Source organism: Scyliorhinus torazame, chromosome 5 (genome assembly GCF_047496885.1).
Source record: "Scyliorhinus torazame isolate Kashiwa2021f chromosome 5, sScyTor2.1, whole genome shotgun sequence".
Lineage (NCBI taxonomy): Eukaryota > Metazoa > Chordata > Chondrichthyes > Carcharhiniformes > Scyliorhinidae > Scyliorhinus > Scyliorhinus torazame.
Window position 1 is genome coordinate 254,860,596 of NC_092711.1, and position 23,712 is coordinate 254,884,307.

Here is a 23,712-nt window from a genome sequence, read left to right on the forward strand (position 1 = left end):
CTCCAGTCCTGGAACCAGCTACGGCAGCAATTTGGCCTGACCAGAATGTCGGATAAAGCTCCCATCTGTAACAACCGTAGGTTCACACTAGTGCTGACCAACGCCACCTTCAAAAGGTGGAGGCAGGACGAGGGGACACTGACAGTCAGGGACCTATACACCGACGGCAGGGTCGCAACACTGGGCGAACTGACGGAGAAATTCCAGCTGACCAGGGGGAACGAGCTAAGGTACCTGCAGCTCAGAAACTTCCTACGAAAGGAGACAAGGACTTACCCACAACCACCACGACAGACATTACTGGAAGAGTTACTGGACGCAAGCATATTAGAGAGAGGAAACTGTAGAGACATGTATGACCGATTGGTAGAAGGGGCCGACACCGCACTGGATGCAACAAGAATGAAGTGGGAGGAGGACCTGGGGATCGAAATAGGGTGGGGACTCTGGAACGAAGCACTGCATAGGGTCAACTCCACCTCCACGTGTGCAAGGCTCAGCCTGACGCAACTAAAGATGGTACATAGAGCCCACTTAACAAGAACCCGTATGAGTCGGTTCTTCCCGGAGGTAAAGGATAGATGTGAGCGGTGCCAAGGAGGCCCAGCCAACCACGCCCATATGTTCTGGTCTTGCCCCAGACTTGCGGGGTACTGGACAGCCTTCTTCGAGGCAATGTCCAAAGTGGTGGGGATGAGGGTGGAGCCATGCCAAAAGGTGGCGGTCTTCGGGGTTTCAGACCAGCCAGATCTATTCCTGGGGAGGAGGGCGGACGCCCTTGCCTTTGCCTCCCTGATCGCCCGCCATAGAATCCTGTTCGGCTGGCGGTCAGCAGCACCACCCAAAGCTGCAGACTGGCTGTCCGACCTCTCGGAATCTCTCCAAATGGAGAAAATCAAATTTGTCATCCGAGGGTCAGACGACGGCTTCCACAGAACGTGGGAGCCACTCACCCGATTGTTCCGGGACTTGTTTGTGGCCAACAAGCAAGGAGAAGAACAGCCAGGAACCAGGGGAAAGCAGCCAAAACATGAGAGGGTGAGATAGACCGGGGGGGGGGGGGGGGGGGGGGGGGGGGGGGAAACAGGTAAATCGAAGAGAAAGGAAAGGCGAACCACAGAGGGAGGAGGGGGGACGGGGACAACAACAACTCACTCTAAGAGGAAGGAAAGGCGAACCACGGGGGGTGGGGGGGGCAGGAGGGAAGAGATAGTGAACAATAGAGGAGAGCCCTGGAGGTAGGCGGGGGGGGGGGGGGAGGAGGGGGAGGAAAGAGATAGGGAACAATAGAGGAGGGCCAGGGCGGGGGGGGGGGGGGGGGGGAGGAGGGGAGGAAAGAGATAGTGAACAATAGAGGAGAGCCCTGGAGGTAGGCGGGGGGGGGGGGGGGAGGAAAGAGATTGGGAACAATAGAGGAGGGCCAGGGAGGTAGGCCGGGGGGTGGGGGGGGGAAGGGAAGAGATGGGGAACAATAGAGGAGGGCCAGGGATGTAGGCCGGGGGGTGGGGGGGGGGGGAAGGGAAGAGATGGGGAACAATAGAGGAGGGCCAGGGATGTAGGCCGGGGGGTGGGGGCGGGGGGGGGAAGGGAAGAGATAGGGAACAATAGAGGAGGGCCAGGGAGGTAGGTTGGGGGGGGGGGGGGGGTGGGCGGCAGGGAAACGTTACCCAACCTAACATCCACAGGGACAGAGAAAAAGGAGAACACAGGTGGAGGACGGGAGGGCCGGCTGAAGCGGCAGCGTGCACGAGAAGACAACGGCGGTGAAATCCGACCGGGAGAAGTGAGGGGCAACTCCGCCACCAGACCCACTCGAGGATTGCCCTCTGGAAGTGTCTCGCCGGCACAAACGGATGCCTACTTACATATATGTACATATACCATATCCTGTGTACATAACGGTGAAATATACTCTGTACAAAAACCCAATAAAAAAACATTTAAAAACAAAAAGAAGAATCCTCACCTCCTTCAAGGAGCATGCCCTGGAGGTGACTTCGGATGGCCAAGGACAGGGTGGCCACCCATGCGGAGGCTGTCATACGCTGCAGAGATGAGGAACCACCAGGCTCCATCCGGAGGACATGTCTAACGTTAGTTGTTATTGCCTTACTGACTGACCCATCCCTCCCACTGACCATGTGGCCATTCTCCCACAGGTCCTCCAGCTGACGGCACAGGGCCATCCCGGGCAGCCCCCTCTCTTGTCTCCGAGAGAACACCTCGGAGGAGAACTCCATGAATGTAACCATTGTAGTCACGACACAGCGGTCATCCCCGCCCTCCATCAGCGCAGATACACACACCTCGGTGGGGCATGTTGGTGGACAGGCGTCTCGAGCACAATCTGGTGAATACCACACTGCTGATGATGCACATCAGGCTGAGGCAGGAACCCCCCAGGCAAGACAGCAGTCGAAGGGCTGCTGCGTCCCAGGACCCAGCTGAGTCCCCCTGTTGCCGCATCTGTGGTACACAGGTACCCGGAGCTGATTGAAACAATAGCGTGCAGCTGGGATGTTCAGAGGGAGATGTCAGCGTCACTCCAGCTGATCCATAGCCAATTGGAGGAGTCCCAGAGGCTTTGGGTGCAGCAGCTGGTGCCGGCAATGCGTGGCACCAACACTGCTAGGGTGGCAACTGCCATGGAAAGCCTGGTGCATGACGTTGGCACCATTTGTTAAGGTGTCCAAGGTGTTGCGCAATCGGTGATGGCCATGGTTGAGGGTCTCTGCAGGATGTCTGACTTGCTGGAAGATGTGTCCCATACCAGGCTGACCTTGATGAGGATCTCCGGGACATATCCCGCTCTCAGATGGGCAGGACCGAGGCACTATGGTGTTTGTCCCAGTCGCAGGTGGGCATTTCCAAGGCGCTGTATAGCCATCAGAGTAGTTAAGTATTATAACCCTTGTCATGTGTTTTTACTTTTAAGTTAATAAATATTCTGTATTAATTGATCACAAAACAATTGGAATTTTCCTCCCTGGTTTGCATACCTTTTCTCACCGTATACCAAATTGAAAATATGCACCACTAAGAACTGGTATTCCAAGTTACCCTTCTGGGTTTTGTGAGACCCAAGTATTTAACATCAGTGGGGTTCTTAACAAAGGGTGGTGGGATGCTAGGCTTGCCAGAGCTTTTGTGCAAAGAAAATGACATAGCTCCTCCCAGTACCCTTTGTAAAGGGGCTAATCACTTAATAAAAGAAAATAAATCAATCTCATCTTCATGGGTTCAGACTCCAGTTCTAGACTGGACCTCCACTCCAGGACCATTGGTGCCTGTATTCCTCTACAATCTATGGCCTAATGCAGAAGATACAAGGAATTCTTAACAGTTAGTGCCCAGGTAAGAGACAGATGGAGGTCCTGGTCCTTACTGAGCTCACACAAACCCTTGTCGAAGACTGGAACCCAGTATATTTAGGTAACAGCAGAATTTGCTACTGCTGCAGCAATATAAGGAATTCTTTGGAAAGGCTGCACCATTTTGGCCATAAAATTAGAACTAAAAAGCACACAGATTATAACAGAATACAATAACAAGAAAGTCCAACCACATAAATCGGTTCCCTTTTCATAACACTGGCTGTGCAAAATGGAACATTTAAAAATTATTTTTGGCATCATCTCTGTTAAGTTCAGTAATTTTTCTGTTTATATAATATGGAGTAAGACATTGATTCTGTACCAGTATGGTTACTCAACTGTGCACAAATAAAATCTTCCCATCATTTACATTGTCCAGGGACATAATGCAGGAGAATTCACCAAGAAGTATTTTGTTCCTGAACACTGAACTGCACAGAGCAGCGGATCACTCACAGTCTTACCTTGAGTTTTAAAGCCTCAACATCGTATGGACTTGGGGTGAAATCTGTGTGGACCCGAGCACGGCCACAGAATGGTCCAAGGTAAGGAGGAGGAAGGTTATCCAGTTGAATGCTGTCCCTGTTACTGAATTCAGAATCTGGTGTGCCAGGGTCTCCACCTGTTTAAGAAGGCTACATTTTAATCACGCGTCAGGACAGCTCAATGCAATGAGAAAGGAAACATGTTATATTATGCACCTATTCACTCTACCGCTTTGTGAAAGTCTCCATAATTGTATGCTATGAGTTTTATTTAATTTAATGTTTTGAGGAAACACATATTGGTTAATGCCTGTCTGCAAGCACAAACCTGTCCCCTTTATCTGCAACTTGAGACCAATTTGTTGGATAGCGTGAGAAATCAAATGCCGAACTAAGATGCTATTTGTCTCTTGAGGATAAGGAAATTATCACAAAACATATATTGGCCTGGATTTCGACAGTGAACTGCCAATGTGTGACCATCTTCCCCCTCTAAAGCTGACTGAAATCTCAGGATTTTGTGCAAGCACAGACAGCAGGGAAATGTTGATATTGCAGCCTGTCACTCACTGCGCTGGCCCAAACTTAAACCCACCCTTGCAGATCCAGCAATCATTGAAATGAGTTCATGTGATGAGAACTTCCTCGCACAACACTTTTCGAAACGCCATAAACAATTAAACCTTGTTCATTGAGATGTACCGGGAATTTTAATGATGATCTGGATAATAACTATATCTGAACAACAGATCAGGCTCTCAAAAAATAATGTAATATTTGTCGAGTGCTTTTAAAGCAAATTAAGCAAATTATTCTTAGAAGTTTCTTTTCACAATATTTCAACTTCCCTCTTCACCGTAGCAGTATGTCCCAAATTTATTTTTCAGCATTTAAAATTATTTAACGGTGACTTGATTTTTGTGTTTTTCATTTCCTTTTCGACATTGAGAATTATTTAATGTGATTGGCTGTTTTGGCAACACGATGACATCACTGCAGCTCCACGCTGGGAATCCCCACTTAAGAACGCTACAATCTGCTGCAGATACTAATGGTAGATTCTTACTGAAGTGTGTTCAAGCTGGACATGGTTTCAAAGGTGACACTTTTTACAGCTAAATTTCATTAAGGAATTTGATTATGGTGAAGGAAGAGTGCCTACTGCTGCTCCCCATTCTCTCAGCTGCTTTCACATGGCCACAGAGCCAAGGAGGATCCAAGACCCCTGAGGAGCTTGGCAGCTTCGGTGGATGGCCGGATAAAGATCTTTCTCTGATTCCACACTTTACTGCAATTTACCATAGGCTTGTTACACATGGCAGTGATATAATTGAGAGAAGGAGAGAGGTAGGCCCCTCAAACTACCTAAGCTAGTTAGGGGGATTGTGCCCATGCTGTTGATGTTACTCTGCTTCACATTCTTAGCAAGCTGAGCTATCTGGTCACCATACAATCTGCTACATGACAAAAGAAAGTGAAGTTCTCACTACAGAGATCTGCTGCTGGTAGATTTCCTCCATTTAGATGGTGAGAATCGTGAGAAGTCATTCTGCCTTTGGCAATGTGAAAGACACCTTAACAAAGCCTTTTATTAAATAAATTAGCTGCCTGTCCCCTTGGATTGGGGTACCTATCCACTTCCGGTCTCTCCATCGGTAAAATGCACCTATGTCAGGGAGCCAATCTGACTTGGTTCCCCACAATTTTACTGGACCCAGGGCATTCCAGTCCACCTCATGGAGGCCAATAAAATTCAACCCAATGTCTTTAAACAGCAGATATGATGAGAAATCAACATGATTACATATTGGGAGGCACGGTAGCCCAGTGGTTAACACTATTGCTTCACAGCGCTAGGGACCTGGGTTCGATTCCCGACTTGGGTCACTGTCTGTGCAGAGTCTGCACGTTCTCCCTGTGTCTGCGTGGGTTTTCTCCGGATGCTCCGGTTTCCTCCCACAGTACAAAGATGTGCAGGTTAGGTGGATTGGCCATGCTAAATTGCTCTTCGTGCCCAAAAAGCTCAGGTGGGGTTACGGAGATGGGGTGGAAGTGTGGGCATAACTAGGGTGTTCTTACTGAGGACCGGTGCCGACTCAATGGGCCGAAAGGCTTCCTTCGCCACTGTATTCTATGATTTTTGTTTCCTTGGATAGAGACACAACCCTCATCAATCCTTTCAATCGCAACTGTCCACAAATTGCTGGGGATGACTCGTGACCATTATAGACCTTATCTTTTGCACACTATCCCTAATGACTCATTGTGCCATGACAAGTGTTATTGTGAACAAGAACCCAAAGCAGTACTTCCAAAACAACAGGTGCCAACATGTTCACCATCCTGGCCTGTCGTCTCACTTCTCATCGATGTGTTTTGGTGTAATATGATCACATCTTGCTGAGGCCATTTGCCTGACATGATAGATTTCTTTGAGATTCAATCGCATTCAAGATACACTGAATAGAAAAGAGAGCATAGAGATATCTCCATTTCAAATGGATTTTAAATCTGTCATACAAATGGCAAGGATGAATTAAGATAGGGATTGCAGTCATAATTTGATTCTGAGCCTTAATCATCAACGTATAAATATTTGCATCCACTTTTAAATTTTAACGTTGGATAAAATGAAGGTGAAAAATTTCTAAACACCAAATTGCAACAATAATTGGGTTTTTTTGGCGGATATTTGCTTAAGTTAGTTCAGAGGATTTTCAATATGACGTCCATTATGAAGCAGCAATCCAAAATGATTTAGAAGGGACATAAGTTTTTTATCAGCTCACTTTTCTGCTTCAGTTTGTGGTCTGTTGTTACTTACTGCTTGAAGCCTGTCTGCTGAGTGGACTGTTGAGATTCTCTTCTGATTCGCTGGGTGAATATGAGGCACAATCCCCGAGTCGCAAATACATAAGGTCATCAGGTGTCATTGGAGACATGGGGCTCTCTTCTCCACTTTCGATCTGAGGGAGGAAACATGGAAACGGATTGACATATGAAGCACGTCCTCTATTTGACTACCTTTTGAAAGGTGCTGCTGATCTGTTTTCTCTCATGATTAGACTTGCATCCCCTCCCCCCATTGTTGTCCAGCTGTAGTTGCCACTTAATTTAGTTTACGTTAATGATTTTACCTCCACACATTGTCCTGAACTCCATTCCAATTGTTGGTCACCCATTGAATGCAGAAGTTTCTGACAGACTTGCGTTTTCCTTTAAGTGGCTTGATTCAGTTCCCCCATCAAACCTCACTTGAAGTGCTACTACAGAGAAATTCCAGTAATAAGCTGTCCAAATTTATTATTGGTTCAGTTTGCTGCTCTTGGGAGGGATCAAGACTACACAAGCGGATCAATGATAATATTATGTGTCAGTGTTAAATTTAATCAATTCTAAGTGGAATGTATCTTTGTAATGTGCTGGGTGAGATTAGTTCTATATCAGATTACATAAGGCCAGTTGTGGGCCATGTATTAAATATCGTAGATCGCAGCATATAAATTGATACCTAAAACCAAAATGCACCATGAGAACAGGGACCAGCCACTGGCCTGATCTGGCGAAGCATGAATCAGAAATAATCCTTGAAGATAGACAGAATTATTCGGCGGGATTTACCAACCACCCTGCTGCATGTTTACTGACCCTGCCGTTTTCACAGAATTTCCCAGTGGCAGCACCCCTCATCTTCAGTCCCCATGCATCAGGGGCTGGAATTTCCCGCCAGCCCCAACAGCTGGTAAATCCCGCCCAATATGTTGTCACCAAAAATGCATACATACGAACATGCATAAGAATTAGGAGCAGAGGGCAGCACGGTGGCACAGTGGTTAGCACTGCTCACTCACGGCGTCAAGGTCCCAGTTTCGATCACGGATCTGGACCACTGTCCGTGTGGAGTTTGCACATTCTCCCGGTGTTTGCGTGGATTTCGCCCCCACAACCCAAAGATGTGCAGGCTAGGTAGAATGGGCACATTAAATTGCCCCTTAATTGGAAAAAATGAATTGGGTACTCTAAATTAAAAAAAAACAGAATTAGGAGCACGGGTAGACCTTTCGGTCCCTAGAGACTGCTTCGCCATTCAAAAAGATCATGGCTGATCTGATTGTAAAGACAAACCAAAGAACAGAGCTTATTATTGTTGGGCATGTTCAGCCCCTATATAACTCTGTGAGCAAGCGATGCCTTCAAAGAAATAATACCCACATTGCATTTATATCAAGGTGTAACATTCAGTATAGGAGGTGTTTAACCTCGGTATGTGTGCCTCAGTGAGCTATTCATGGATCATGTTTGCACCGAATGGAACAGGTGGATGATTAATGGAGAAAAGTCTTTTACAAAGAGTGAAACATACACGCGCTACCCTGTGTAGTTTTGTAATCAAATTGTTGGATGCTATTAATGCACAAATTGTCAACAGATCAATCAGAAAATGTGGATTATACGATTCAATAGATGAAGAGGAATATGATTTGTGGAGTGATGAATCTAAAACTGAAAACGCTAAATCTAATCCAGAGTGGGATCCGTACAATGGTGCTGTAGCCAAAGTGACTCCAAATGAACTTGATAAACTCTTTATGTTGGATGTCGAACACAATGAGCCAAAGCTTCTGGTGATGATTTTGTGCCTGTGTCTGCTGTCAGTGAGAATGACGAGGTGGGCGCAAAATCTCACCAGAATCGGTAACTTGATTCTCGCCGACAAGATATTGTTACCTGATTTTCCTCACCCTTCGCCAGGACGTAACAAGGTTCACGCCCACAAAGGACAGGAACCTCATTTTAATGATTTTATGTACATTTTAATATAATTAGCAACCTGATCCCCCTTATTCAATATTCAAACCTTGCCAACACTATGTAACGTTGGTGCGGTTTACAACAGCTATTTAAAAATGTGAATTGGTTGAGGGGATCCCTGCCCCCCTGGGGGCACAAAGGTAATTATAACTGGCCCGGGGCAGAACACATGCCCAGGCAGTGCACTGGCTCTGGCCCTTGGCATAGGATGGCACTGACAGGTTGGCACTGCCAAGGCGTGCAGCCTCTGGGGAGCCCATTGGGGTGGGGATCACATTATGTTTGTTGGGGGGCGGGGGGGGGGGGGGGGGGGGCTGGTGATCCCAAATGCTGATGCTGTGGTAGGAGGCCGGGCGATGGGAAGAGCTCTGATGCTGTGGTGGGGGAGCCCCCGTTGCTTGTGGGGGGAGGGGCATGTCCGTGGAGTAGGGTGTTTTCTTTCTGTGCTAATCAGGGCGCCATTTTTAAATGACACCCAGATCTCTGTGGAGCCAGCTCTGTTTGATCCTGTCCTGCCACAGTGACTCCGTAAACCATGCTCATTGATTTTTTTTTCCGAGAGGCTCATCATCTGGACTAAAAGCTGGGCTGTGCAGCTGGAGAGCTACATGCCGGGTTTCTGTCAGAACCTGACACTCGTAGGAAAATTCCACCATTTGTTTCCAGAGTGAAAGAGACTGGACATATGGCTGAAGATGTGTGTAAGGACCCTGCAGAGGTATTGACGCACTGACCTGTATGGGAATTGCCTGGGGAATTTAACCATCTGATGAGCAATTCTCTTGCTCTCTAAACTACAGTTGGAGACTTGGGACAGTTCTGCAGTACCTACGTGAATAGTCACCCAGGAAATGTTAGGCAGATTAAAACATAGTCTGATACCTGGGTAACTCTACAAGTAAACACACTCCCCCACCCAATTTGCCAATGATATCAACACACACTCAGCGATATATTTGTCTTTTTGAAAATTAATACTTACGAATATTATCACTTGTTTGAAATTCTGGTGTCCACATCCTTAAACACCTTACTCACTAGTTTAAAATAAATTTGTTGATACCTCCATTAATTTAAAGGCAATAAGATCTTGTTGGACACAAACTATTTGAGATATGGACAATGCCATGCCATGAATTCTTTCCTACGTTTCGCAATTTCCTTAATTTTAATGGAAGTTGTTACATTGTTGTATTGGTCTCAGCGTATGTCGCTCCCTAAGGGGGTTTAACTGACTGTGATGCGAAAGGTCTTGGGTTCATATCTTGGATGAGTTTGCTTGTGTTGCTATTTTGACGTGCACGGACATGATCGGCCAAATGGCATCCTCCTGTATCGTAAATGTTTGATAATCCCAACCCAGAAGCTGCACTGTGCTGGTAATGTGGAAACCTGAAATGTTTCTTACCTTTTCTTCTGCCAAAGCTTTCACCATCATTCGACCTGTCTTCCTATTCATAGTACGTGAAATAACAGCTCGCCACTTCTTTCCGAGTCTGCTTCCAGATTTGGCGGCCTCGTCTATGCTCGCCTCCTTAGCAGCAGCCATCCCTGCCTGGAAGTAGAATCAATGCCTCGTCAACGCATATTCTTATATTGTGAATAAATATATTACTGCTTTTTTATTTATTTATTTATTTCCCATGCCTAGTGGCACATGGAATCAGACCAAAGCACATATATGTGTCCATTTCCATGGCTAGTTTTTCTTGGTCTGCCACCGGCAGTTCGAGCTTGAGGGGTGCCACTCTGCATCAAGCATGGCTGACCAGGAGACTCTTCCACTCTCACTGCCTGCCATAGGTGTACTGAAAGGATTTACCTGTTTCTGTATCTTATAAACACATCATCCGTGGCGTCAAGTCTTGAAGTGGGATTCAACCCCAGAGTTTCTGACTCAGAGGCAGGGACACTACCCACCCCCTCACAAGACCTCCAGACATTACTACCATTGTATGAAGTTATTTAGTCCACATATCTAATGAGGAATTAACCTCTTCATTTTTAAATAGGTGATTATTCTTTTCAAAGGGTGGGTAAGGGTATTTCATGTAAATGTTTTAACGTCATGACTAATAGCACAATACAATTTGCATCCACAATATTTTCATTCGTAACCGTATTTAGTATCATATGGTGGTTCACATCTGTAACATTACAGAAACTCACTTGCAACATTTACCTTGTTATGAAAATATTATTCAGATAGTGCTATCAATCAGTATATTGCTACTCAACTGACGTTGGGTTCTGAGGGGACTTGACAGGATCGATGCTGAGATAATGGGTGTGATCGAACGACCACGTTGTGCCGGAAAGGCATGGTGCCGTAATGCAACTTCCTGAGGCTTTGAATCATAAAATCACAGAATTTAAAGTGCAGAAGGAGGCCATTCAGCTCATTGACTCTGCACCAGTCCTTGGAAAGAGCACCCTACTTAAGTCCACATCTCCACCCTATCCCCGTGACCACACCTAACCCTTTGGACACCAGGGGGCAATATATCATGGCCAATCCACCTAACCTGCACATCTTTGGACTGAGAGAGGAAACCGGAGCACCCGAGGAAAATAGTGACCCAAGCCGGGAATCGAACCCTAGTCCCTGGTGCTGTGAGGCAGCAGAACTAACCACTGTGCCACCGTGCCACTTTGGAATCTATCACTCTTGCCACGGAGACCTCTGGTGAGCACCGTTCAGTACTGGTCTCCACAACGGGGACCAGATGGAATGGCATTCGTGGGGGTCTCCCAGGGGATTGGAGGCCCCCGGGTGCTTGCCGTCTTGGCAGGGTGGTTCCCTGACACTGCTGTTGCCACCTGGGCACCCTGGCACTGCCAGCCTGGCACCCTGGCAGTGCCACCTATACTGATGGCTGTGCTGAAAGATTGCTGCTATTGGTACACTCCAGGCAGTTAGGACCAGAAGAAGTTCTGGAGCTGTTTCGTGCAACTGTTGGATGGCAATTTGGATCCTGTGTGATTTGCAGGTCACGGGGAAGCCCTGGGAACTTTTGTGCAGTTTGGGCCCAGGGAAAGTCCTGGAGAGCTGAGAGAGGAAGGTTGCTGCTCCCATGCTGGAGACCGTTGGGGCTCCGAGAAGACCTGGAAGCCATTTTTTAGCTTGGTGCAACTGGGAGACTGGAGATCGCAGAAACCCAGGGGCAGTGCCAGCTTAGTGAAGCTAGCAGTCTGTGGAAGAGCTGAAATTGTGTTGGTATTTAGAAGGGGAGTGCAGCCTTATAAATCCCGTGGAACACAGTCTCACAAGGAGACAGCCATTGGGGGATGAGCAGGCGTTCAGAAGGTCTTGAGTCGGAGCAGCTTTTGCGGGGATTCAAAGGCCAGGGACGTGATTCTCCCCCAAAATTTCTACGTTTGTTTGTGGCCGCTTTTTCAGGCTGGCGAGTTCCCCACCATTATTCAATGACACTCCTAGTGAGTATCTCATCACTTTAGCCCACACTTAGAATTTTCTTTAGCACTGGGGAGCTGAACTCCAAGATGGGGCCACCATTTTGAAAGGGTGCCCTGATCTGTAAGTGAACTTGTGGGTCCCCCACACCCTCCACCCATGGACAATGTCACCCCCCACACACATGGACTCTACCTCACAACCCCCAAGTGAGGACACCCCACTATGGGGTCCCTACCCGCCCCCCCCCCCCTCCAGCTCCCTTCCAGCACCCCCTCCCTTCAAACTCCCCCTCTACCCTCCTTTCATGGGCACTTCAAATCACGTCCCTAGCCCACTGCAAATTCTGTCCTCCTGTCAAGAAATGTCAAAGCTTACCAAATGGGGCCTATATGAGAAGAGATGTTCCTCTGGCTATCATGAAGCAGCCTACACAAAATCACCCTGACGCCACCTCCCTATCTGCTCATGAAACCCACATTACCTGACTACCAGACTGGCATCCTCTGGGAAATCTGATCTCCGCAGGCCCAAAGCCAGTGAGCCGTGCTCTGGATGCCTCTTTCAGATGGGCAGCTGCCTGTTTGAAGACTTACCATGAAAATAAGCGATGGCTTCCACTTCACCTTTCAAGCATGTGGCCCACATGGCTCCCTGGCTTCTTGCCTGGGAGTAAAGCTCCCCCTAAAATCTCTCGGGTGTTCAGTAATCTCCCTTAAACTGTGACTTGTCTTACTTGTTTGTTATTCTGTTTACTTACATTGTAAACAACAAGCTCAACTAATTGAGCCCCATGCTAATTGCCCTTGAAACAATACCCCGCCCCCACCCCTCTCACCCCAACAGTTTATGCGTGGGATTAGTGATTTATTCTCATCTTTGATGTGTTGGGTGTTCTGGATCGCATACAGGTCACCAACACTTGAAGTAGTGCAACACTATTTCATTAAAAGGTTAACTATTTAAACATACTTGAACTGTGGGTAAATACGATATCAGCTTTAACTAAAGACCTTTGCCTTGTCCTAACCAGTTGATGCACTCAGCACATGGTGAATGTCTGTGTTGCAGGCTGTGAGCTCTGTGCTCCTAGCTAGCTGCTACTCGAATGAGCGGGAACTCTGATGTCCCCTGTCTTTATAGTGCGTGTGCTCTCACTGGTGATTGGCTGCAGTGTTGTGTATGTTGATTGGTCCCACTGTGTGTCCATCAGTGTGTGTCTGCACCATGATATACTGGTGTATATTATGACAATCTTCAGAAGGCTTTGGGGTAGAGAGAGTGACATCCTGGATCACATGCTGTGAGCACTTGTTCACTGGCCAAACAGGTGGTCTGCTCCCAGTATTTCTACCAGTATCACGAAAGCTCGCTGCTTGGCGATTGCAAGAATGACACACTGTTACTGGCCCCTATGTGACCTGAGGTGCAACCTATCTTCCCTTAGGAGGGTTTCTGTGTCATAGAAAATATAGGAAAAATACCAGATTTAAAAAATGAGGTAGAAGAAAGACCAGTGTAAGTGGCCGAGTAGAACGTTCCTTCTGTTTCGTCAAACTCCAATCTCTTATTCAGCGAAAATCATGTAACAGAATTATTCAACAAACTTACATTTTCATTAAAATTGACTTCTTGCTCAGTAACCAATGGCGATGATGGAGGCTTTGAGCGTTCAAAGTGTTTGAAGCTGCTTGATCTTTGCAGAGAGAGCTGGTGAGAAAAATTATAAACTTTAAAGAAACAGTGACTTTTTTGCCTTTAATTAAATAAACGTATCATCGATAAATTTTCCACAGCTAAGTATGGATACACATTTAAATGTTTGAGGGAATTAAGGCTTAGATTTTCCTCTCCATTGAGTTTAATGTTAAAATTGCCACAGCCCTACACTTCTGACAGCTTGATTATTTTCATCCCCTCCCCTTACTGCACCCCAACCTGAGAACCTGCACCTACCTGTCCTCAACCCATCGGAAATGTGATCTAATCTTTGAAATTCCTCCCTCACCCCACCCCAGAGAGAGCTTGTGGTACATAAAAGGAGTGAAAGCTAAGGGGTTGGATTCTCTGCCCCGCCAAGCCACATTTTTGCCTCAACCCGCCATTGGGATTCTCCGTTATGTCAGCCAGTCAATGGGTTTCCCATTGTGGCGCAGCCCCATGCCGTCGGGAAACCCCCGGGCATCGGCAAAACGGATAATCCTGCCGGCGGAGAATCCCGCCCATCTAAGCGCAGGCTTGGAGGGCTGACGGGCCCGTTCCTGTGCTGTATTCTTTGTTCTTTGCTCTATGTGGAGTGAGAAGAAACAGCAAACTTTTTTCGGCCAGACCGGTGTCTTGTACACCAAAATGTTGAAGTGGAGTTGAAGTGTCTGGAAGACCTAGGGGTAATTACTGCAGCACAGTTTTCAGAATGGGCAGCACCGATTATCCCACCGTTGAAGCAAGAACGCACAGTCCAAATCTGTGATGATTACAAGATGACTTTGAACAGGGCTGCTAAAATAGATAACTCTCCCATTCTCAGGATAGAGGACTTATACACCAAATTGGCAGGAGGCCTCAAGTGCACCAAATTGGAATTAAGCCGTGCGCACCAGCAGCTTGAGCTGGAAGATGAGTCGAGAAGGTTTGTCACCATAAATATCCAGAAAGGCAATATATTCCAAAATATGAGGTTGCCTTTTGGTATTTCATTTGCCTGCATTATATTTCAGCGCACAAAGGAGAGTCTATTGCAGGGGATCCCAAAAGTTGTCATTCACCTAGACAACGTCCCAGTGATGGGGCCAACACCAGAGGAGCATAGAGCCAATTCTGAATGAGTCCTCAGGAGGATTAAAGAAGTTTATCTATGTCTAAAACACAAAGAGTGCATGTTTCAGGCTGATGAGGTCACATATTTAGGTTTCAGAGCTGATGCTAAGGAATTGCATCCGAAGATAATATAAAGGCAATGAAAGAGATACTTGAACCAAGAAATATGTGGGAATTGAAGTCCTTTTTAGAGATTGTCAATTATGGCCATTTTTAACCCAACCTATCGACCATTTTGCCTATCCTGCATCAACAGCTGAAGAAGCACCAACATTGGAAGTGGGAAGATTCCCAGAAGAAATCGTTTGACCAGGTCAAACAGTCCCTGCATTCATCGGCTTTACTTGCCCACTTTAACCCAGACATGCCCATAATAGTCACGTGCGAAGCACCACCTTATGGCATTGGTGTGGTACTCTCATACAAGATGGAAGATGGTGTGGAAAGACCATTCGCCTTTGCATCCAGAACATTATGGAATTCTGAAATGAAATATTCCCAGATGTGCAAATAAAGTCTGGCACTTACTTATGCTGTGAAAAAAATTTCATCGATATGTTTATGGCCAACACTTCACCATCATCGTGGACCATAAATTATTACTTGCCATTGTTCGTGAAGATAAACTGGTCCCACCAATAGCGTCGGCCAAAGTGCAAATATGGGCATTATTGTTGGCCGTGCATTCTTATATCTTTCAGCATAGACTGGGTACCCAGATATAAAATGCTGATGCTTTGAGTAGGCATCTACTTCCACAGACGATATCTGAGTTCCCACTCTACAGGAGATCATCCTGGCTCTCTATTTTCTCGACACTCTACCTATTTTGTCCACCTAAATCAAAACTTGGACGAACAGAGACCCGGTGTGGTCAAGGGTAAAAAGGATAGTTCTCACTGGCCAGATTTTGGGAAGTCAGAACAAATCAGGCCCTATATGCAATGTAGGAATGAAATCACTTGTGAGGACAGAGCTCTCCTGTGGAGTTGCAGAGTGATAGTGCCACCCCCAGGACAATAACCCCTTCTCTAAGAGGGTGGTGACAGTCTGGAACGCACTTCCTGGGAGGGGGTAGAGGCGGGTTGTCTCACATCCTTTAAAAAGTACCTGGATGAGCACTTGGCACGTCATAACATTCAAGGTTATGGGCCAAGTGCTGGCAAATGGGATTAGGATTAGCAGATCAGTTGCCTTTCAGGCGGTGGTGCAGACTCGATGGGCCGAAGGGCCTTTTCTGCACTGTATTTTTCTGTGGTTATGTGATAACAAGTGTTACACAGCGGGGATCCTGGCCAGTCCAAGATGAAGATGCTGGCCAAGAGTTACATTTCGTGGTCAGGAATCGACGAGTAGATCAAAAGTAGTCAACCATTGTGAATATCGTCAAACTCCGAAAACCCTTCCATTTGTAGCTAGATTGCACACTTGTGAGTGGCTGGGGCAACAGTGGATGAGGCTCCACATTCATGTTTTGGAAATTATGTTTTTAATCATTGTAGACACCCATTCAAAATTGTTGGATGTCCAGCGCATGTTTTCGACAACTGCGGCAACCACCATTGACAGGCTGTGCCAAATCTTTGCCATACATGACCTGCCAGAGGTGATAGGCTCAGACAATGGCACTGCTTTCACAACTGCAGAGTTTCAACTCTTCATTAAGTCCAGTGGGATCCAATATGTACATAACGGCCCCCTACCACCCCGCTTCAAACGGGTTGGCTGAAAGAGCAGTCCAAACTTAAGCGTCAATGAAAAAATTATTGAACCGGCCCCTGCTGCTTTGTGCACAACACATTCCCGTGTACTACCACTGGGGTTACCTCAGCTGAGTTGTTAATGAGCAGGTGCCTCAGGACCCACCTTGACCTTTTTCCAAATTTGTCTGGGAGGGTGGAGACTAAGCAAGCCTCACAGATAGGCTATTACGATGCAGTCAAGGGGGAACAGGTAGTTTGAAACTGAAGATTTAGTTTACGTGCGGAAATTTGGAGGAGGACCAGAGTGGATACCTGGGAGGGTTGTTGCCGGGACTGGGCCAGTGTCTTATGTTATCGACCTACAGGGCCAAGAAGCAAGAAAACATATAGATCTTTTGAGAAGATGAAAATCTGTCATCCCCGCAACTAGGCGTGCAGACCCAGGCCAAGTTACAAGTGTACCACTTTCAGAGTCGGTGGTGTTAGAACTGAGACCTTCTCAAGGGGATTCGCATGTGGCTGCAGAAGGAGTTGAAGAGATAGTCAGTAATGCCCTTCTTTGGAACCTACAAATTTGCCTTCCTCTACTTTGGACTCAGATGCTTCCAGTTTGGAGAAGCCAGTTGCCAAGTTGAGGCGCTTGGCGAGAGTTAGAAAGTCACCTGATAGACTTACCTTATGAGCTTTCCTTTGAGCTCTCTTACTGCAACCCTCTTTAACTGTATATAATTGTAAATAAGAGTTTTTCTGTTTTTGTATTTCAGGGATTTGTAATGGAACTTAAGCGGGGCGGAATGTGCTAGCGTGGCCTCTTTAAGGGGCTATCCTTCGCAGGGCATGTGACCCGCCCGGAACCTATAGGGATGGAGCAAGCGAATCTTGGCATATCAGGTGGCTGTTGGGAGTATCCTCAAAATAAGCTTGGGAGTTGAGGGAACTATATCTGTGTTGGAGTTGTACTGTTCTGTACATAACGATGAGTCCGAATAACGATGATCTCGAATAACGATGAGTCCGAATACAGGAGGGAGATGGAGAACCTAGTGGAGTGGTGTAGCGACAACAATCTCTCCCTCAATGCCAGCAAAACTAAAGAGCTGGTAATTGACTTCAGGAAGCAAAGTACCGTACACACCCCTGTCAGCATCAACGGGGCCGAGGTGGAGATGGTTAGCAGTTTCAAATTCCTAGGGGTGCACATCTCCAAAAATCTGTCCTGGTCCACCCACATCGACGCTACCACCAAGAAAGCACAACAGCACCTATACTTCCTCAGGAAACTAAGGAAATTCGGCATGTCCACATTGACTCTTACCAACTTTTACAGATGCACCATAGAAAGCATCCTATCGGGCTGCATCACAGCCTGGTATGGCAACTGCTCGGCCCAGGACCGCAAGAAACTTCAGAGTCGTGAACACAGCCCAGTCCATCACACGAACCTGCCTCCCATCCATTGACTCCATCTACACCTCCCGCTGCCTGGGAAAGTGGGCAGCAGAATTAAAGACTCCTCCCATCCGGCTTACTCACTCTTCCAACTTCTTCCATCGGGCAGGAGATACAGAAATCTGAGAACACGCACGAACAGACTCAAAAACAGCTTCTTCCCCACTGTCACCAGACTCCTAAATGACCCTCTTATGGACTGATTTCATTAACAATACACACCCTGTATGCTTCATCCGATGCCAGTGCTTTTGTAGTTACATTGTATATGTTGTGTTGCCCTATTATGTATTTTCTTTTATTCCCTTTTCTTCTCATGTACTTAATGAATTGTTGAGCTGCACGCAGAAAAATACTTTTCACTGTACCTCGGTACACGTTACAATAAACAAATCCAATCCAATCCAATAAAGTTCTTCTTTTGTTGAATAAATCTCCGCTTTGATTTAACTCTCTTGTCACTTTGCCTCACACTAACAGAGCAGATATGTGTTCATAAACAAAGAGCCTGGTTCAGTCTCAGACAGTTGCCAGGACGCAAGCTGGAGGTGGTTATAAGAACTGAAGCCTTTGGTTTCAGTCTTCTATTTATTTAGTTGGGGGAATTTCTACTTATTCAGCACAGGACGACAGACAAACCTTCTGACAATTTAGTGACAGTGGAGGGGGTCTAGAGAGGTAATAGGTGAGGTAGGGCTGGGTGTCGGAGTATACATGTGACACTGACTATCTTCCAATGATGTTGTTAAGGGGAGTATGTAAACAAGAAATAGAACGGGGGGCATGGATCGATCCTTGCAGTACAGCAGAGAAAATCTCTGGGAGTGGGAATCTATTGCATGTCATACTCTGGGATTGATTAGATAGATAAAAATGGAACCATGCGAGTGCATGGTTGCACAATGCTGGTGAAGTGTTCGAAGAGGATGGTGTGGTCAACCATGTCAAAGGCTCCAGATAGATCCAGGAGGAGGAGAAGGGATAGTTTACCTCTATCACAGTCACATAGGATGTCATTTGTGACTTTGATAAGGGCCATTTCGGTACAGAAACCTGATCGGGAGGGTTCAAAAATGGAGTTCCAGGAAAGGTGGACAGCAATTTGGAAGGTGACAACGTGTTTAAACATGAAGAGGAAAGGGAAGTTGGAGGAGTGGTAATTTGCAAGGACTGAAAGAACAGGAGGGAGGTGCGAGAGAAACTAGATTAAACATGCGTGTCCGATCTAGGACAGGAATGAACCTCCGTGGATGTTTGACCGAATGGACTAAGTGAATATACGGAACCATCACAGGTAGTTATTTGGATGGTCTCCGTCTTGGTGATAAATAATTCCATGAGTTCCTCACATATAATGTTGGATGTGAGGGTGGAAGAGATGGGGGTAAAGAGGTTTAAGAAGATGGTTTATAGGTTTACAACTTAGGCTTATCTTTTAATTTCAGGATGAGAATAATAATAAGCAGTTTAAGCTGATGATAGAAGTAGTGTTTTTTGAGGCAGTAGATGGCTAAACCAGGCTATTCAAGCTTGCGTCCCTAGGATGTAAGAGAGCAGAGGTGATAACTGCACTGTGGTAACTGGCTTTATCATAGACATAGAATCCTTACAGTGCATAAGCAGGCCATTCGGCCCATTGAGTCTGCCCCGCTCCTCCGAAAGAGCACTCAACCTCGGCCCACTCCCCAACCTATCCCCACGCATTAATCATGGCCAAACAACCTAATTTGTACATCTTTGGACTGCAGGTGTATGGGAGCACCAGGAGGAAACCCACACAGACACTGGGAGAAAGTGCAAACTCTAAACAGTCACCCGAGGCCAGAATTGAACCTGGATCCCTGGCGCTTTGAGGCAGCAGTGAAAACCCTGTGTCACTGTGCTGCCCAACAAAGGGGGGTGGCCATGAATATGGGTTGGGGACAATAAATGAAATGGGAGAAAATGTTTATGATGCTAGGGTAGTTGGTAGAGAACACATTTTTTTAATGAGACGTGTGAGTGATAGAACTTGAATGGGGTCAGATCCCATTTGGAGTTTTGTGAGCAGTTTTGGGCCCCATATCTAAGAAAGTGTGTGCTGGCCTTGGAAAGGGTCCAGAGGAGGTTCACAAAAATGACTCTTGGAATGAAGAGTTTGTCGTATGAGGAATGATTGAGGAGCCTGGGCTGGTTGGAGTTTAGAAGGATGAGGGGAGATCTTATTGAAACTTACAGGATACTGCGATGCCTGGATAGAGTGGACGTGGAGAGAATGTTTCCACTTGTAGGAAAAACTAGAACCAGAGGGCACGGCCTCAGACTAAAGGGACGATCCTTTAAAACAGAGATGAGGAGGAATTTCTTCAGCCAGAGGGTGGTGAATCTGTGGAACTCTTTGCCGCAGAAGGCTGTGGAGGCCAAATCACTGTGTGTCTTTAAGGCAGAGATAGATAGGTTCTTGATTAATAAGGGGATCAGGGGTTATGGGGAAAAGGCAGGAGAATGGGGTTGAGAAAAATATCAGCCATGATTGAATGCGGACTCAATGGGCGACTGGCCTAACTCTGTTCCTATGTCTCATGGTCTTATAACAAGGTGGTATTTATGACCCTCTGAAGAAAAAAATTATATTCATCTCTGTACTAAATGGGAGACCCCTTATTTTTAAACTGTGTCCCCTAGTTCTCATCCCTCCCACAATGGGAAACTTTCAGCAACCTCTCTATCACGTCCCCTAAGGATATTTCAATAAAGTTGCCTCTCAATCTTCTAAACTTCAAGGGGTACAGGCTCAGCCTACTCAACCTTTTCTTGTAAGATACACCCACACCCCCGACCCCCCCAATTTCAGAAATCAGTCGAGTGAACCTACTCTGAACTGCTCCTAATGCATTTGTATCCTTCTTAAATAAGGAGACCAAAACTGTATGTGGTATTCCAGATATGGTCTCAACTGTAGCAATGCATCTCTACCTTTATACTCCATTCCAATAAACGACAATATTTAATTTGCCTTCCTAATCACTTTCTGTACCTGTATGCTGACTTTTCCAAATTCATGTATCACGACAACCAGATCCCTCTGTAAGTCAAAGGTCTGCAATCTTTCTCTATTTAACTAATATGTTGCTTTTCTATTCTTCCTGTCAAAGTGAACAAGTTCTACATTTTTCCACATCATCCCCCATCTGTCAATTTTTTGCCTGCTCACTTTTTTTTAAATTTAGTGTACCAAATTCATTTTCTTTCCAATTAAGGGGCAATTTAGCATGGCCAATCCACCTAGCCTGCACATTTTTGTGTTGTGGGGGCGAAACCCACGCAAACACGGGGAGAATGTGCAAACTCCACACGGACAGTGACCCAAAGCCGGGATCGAACCTAGGACCTCGGCGTCGTGAGGCTGCAAGGCTAACCCACTGCACCACCGTGCTGCCCTTTTGCCTGCTCACTTAACCAATCTGTGTTCTTTTGCAGACTCCTTGGCTGGAATTCGCCGACCGTTGCGATTCACGTTTCCTACCAACAGCCCATGGGTTTCCCGGCAGCGTGGGGTGATTTCAATGGGAATTCTCATTGACAAACAGCAGGAAGAGAGATTCCCATCACTAGCGAATGGCACACCGCCGAGAAACAGGTGGCTGGGGAACCGGAGAATCCAGACCCTTATGTCCTCTTCACAACTTACTTTCCTATCTATCTTTCTGTCATAAGGAAATTCAGCAATCCTACATTTGGTCCCAATAATCCAAGTTGCTGAATTATGTTGTAAATAGTTGAGACCCCAGTACTGATTTTCACGGCACTCCACTTGTCACATCCTACGGTACGGGGAGGCAAGGTAGCACAGTGGTTAGCACTGTTGCTTCACAGCACCAGGGACCCAGATTCCATTCCCAACTTGGGTCACGGTCTGTGCGGAGTCTGCACAGTGACACTCGAACAGGCGCTGGAGTGTGGCGACCAGGGAATTTTCATAGTAACTTCATTGCAGTGTTAATGTAAGCTTACTTGTGACACTAATAAAGATTATTATTGTCAATCTAAAAGATACATTCTCCCTACTCTCTGATTCCTGTTAGCTAACCAGACCTCTATCCATGATATTGTGTGATCCCCTAGAGCATGAGATCTTATTTTGTGTAGAGACCTTTGAGATGGTTCGTTGTCAAATGGCTTCCGGAAATCTAAGTACAGCACATCCACAGGTTCCCCTTTATCCATGTTGTTTGTTACCAACTCAAAGAACTCTAATAAATTAGTCAAACGGGATTTTCCTTTCTCAAGACCATGTTGATTCTGCTTGATCGTACTGAGGTTTTCTAACTGCCTTGCTATCCTCCTTATTAACCAATTCCAGTAATTTCCCTATAACAGATGTTGAGCTAACTGGCCTGTAGTTTACTGCTTTCTGGCTCCTTTTACTGAATAGAAGAGTTACATTCACTATTTTCCAATCTGATGGAACCTTTCTAGAGTCTGCAGAATTTTGGAAAATTAAAATCATTGCATTGCTATCTCAGGTGCCACTTTTAAGAACCTAGGACCAGCGGACTTGTTAGAATTTAATTCAAATAATTTTAATTTTTTTTCAATAAATTTAGAGTGCCCAATTAATTTTTTCCAATTAAGGGGCAATTGAATGTGGCCAATCCACCTATCCTGCGCATCTTTGGGTTGTGGGGGCGAAACCCACACAAACACGGGGAGAATGTGCAAACTCCACACAGACAGTGACCCAGAGCCAGGATCGAACCTGGGACCTCGGCGCCGTGAGGCAGCAATGCTAACCACTGTGCCATCATGCTGCCCTAGTTCTAAGAATTTTAACGGTACCCTTTACCTGGTGATTATAATTATTTTACATTGCTCCCTTCCTTTCACCTCCTGACTCACTATTATTTCTGGGATGTTATTTGTATCCTTTACAGCAATGTTTTTCATTTTTTCTGGGACCCATTTTTACCAACTGGCCATCCTCCAGGACTCACGCCAGCGGACCTTCGTGACCCACGCCGACTTACCTTTGTGACCCACGCCAACCCGACCATCACGGCGCACCATTGTCGCTTACCGTTAATGTGACAGGTGAACCTGCTTGGTCCTCACCATCTCACTTACTTTGCCATTTAATGTTACATTTCTGATAAGAACTTCAGGGTCCTCAGTGCCGTGAGGCAGCAGTGCTAACCACTGCGCCACCGTGCAGCCCTCGTCAGATTTAGTCTTGAAATCTTTTTGAACTTTATAAAAGAAAAAATGTTCTTTTTTAAATAAATTTAGCGTACCCAACTCTTGTTTTTTTTCCCCAATTAAGGGGCAATTTAGCGTGGCCAATTCAACTACCCTGCACATTTTGGGATGTGGGGGTGAGACCCACGAAACCAGGAGGAAAATGAGCAAACTCTACATGGACAGTGACCCGGGGCCGGGATTGAACCTGGGACCTCAGTGCTGTGAGGCAGCAGCGCTAATGACTGTGCCACCTTGTCGCCCTCCCTTTGAACTTCTGATACGCATGAACTTTGCATCCTCATTTGCTGTGGCACAATTAATAAATCCACACCTCTATTTGAGACTGCTTATTTCCTGTTTTCAGTTTCTTCTTCGTGGGCTGTTCACCAGAGGCCCTGGAGCTCACACCAGCACTGCTGGCAGCTACAAAATGGAGGAAT

General features: G+C 46.3%; 1 protein-coding gene across 2 annotated transcripts in view; it reads right to left on the reverse strand.

Moving 5' to 3' along the window:
• sash3 (SAM and SH3 domain containing 3) overlaps positions 1 to 23,712 on the reverse strand; it is a 97,148-nt gene that overhangs the window by 20,708 nt on the left and 52,728 nt on the right. For both annotated transcript variants that reach the window (XM_072505380.1, XM_072505378.1), the window contains exons 2-5: positions 13,698 to 13,796; positions 10,080 to 10,226; positions 6,684 to 6,825; positions 3,839 to 3,996 (exon numbers count right to left, since the gene is read on the reverse strand). In XM_072505380.1, the coding sequence (XP_072361481.1) occupies positions 3,839 to 3,996; positions 6,684 to 6,825; positions 10,080 to 10,226; positions 13,698 to 13,796 (546 nt within the window). The remainder of the gene's footprint in view (positions 1 to 3,838; positions 3,997 to 6,683; positions 6,826 to 10,079; positions 10,227 to 13,697; positions 13,797 to 23,712) is intronic.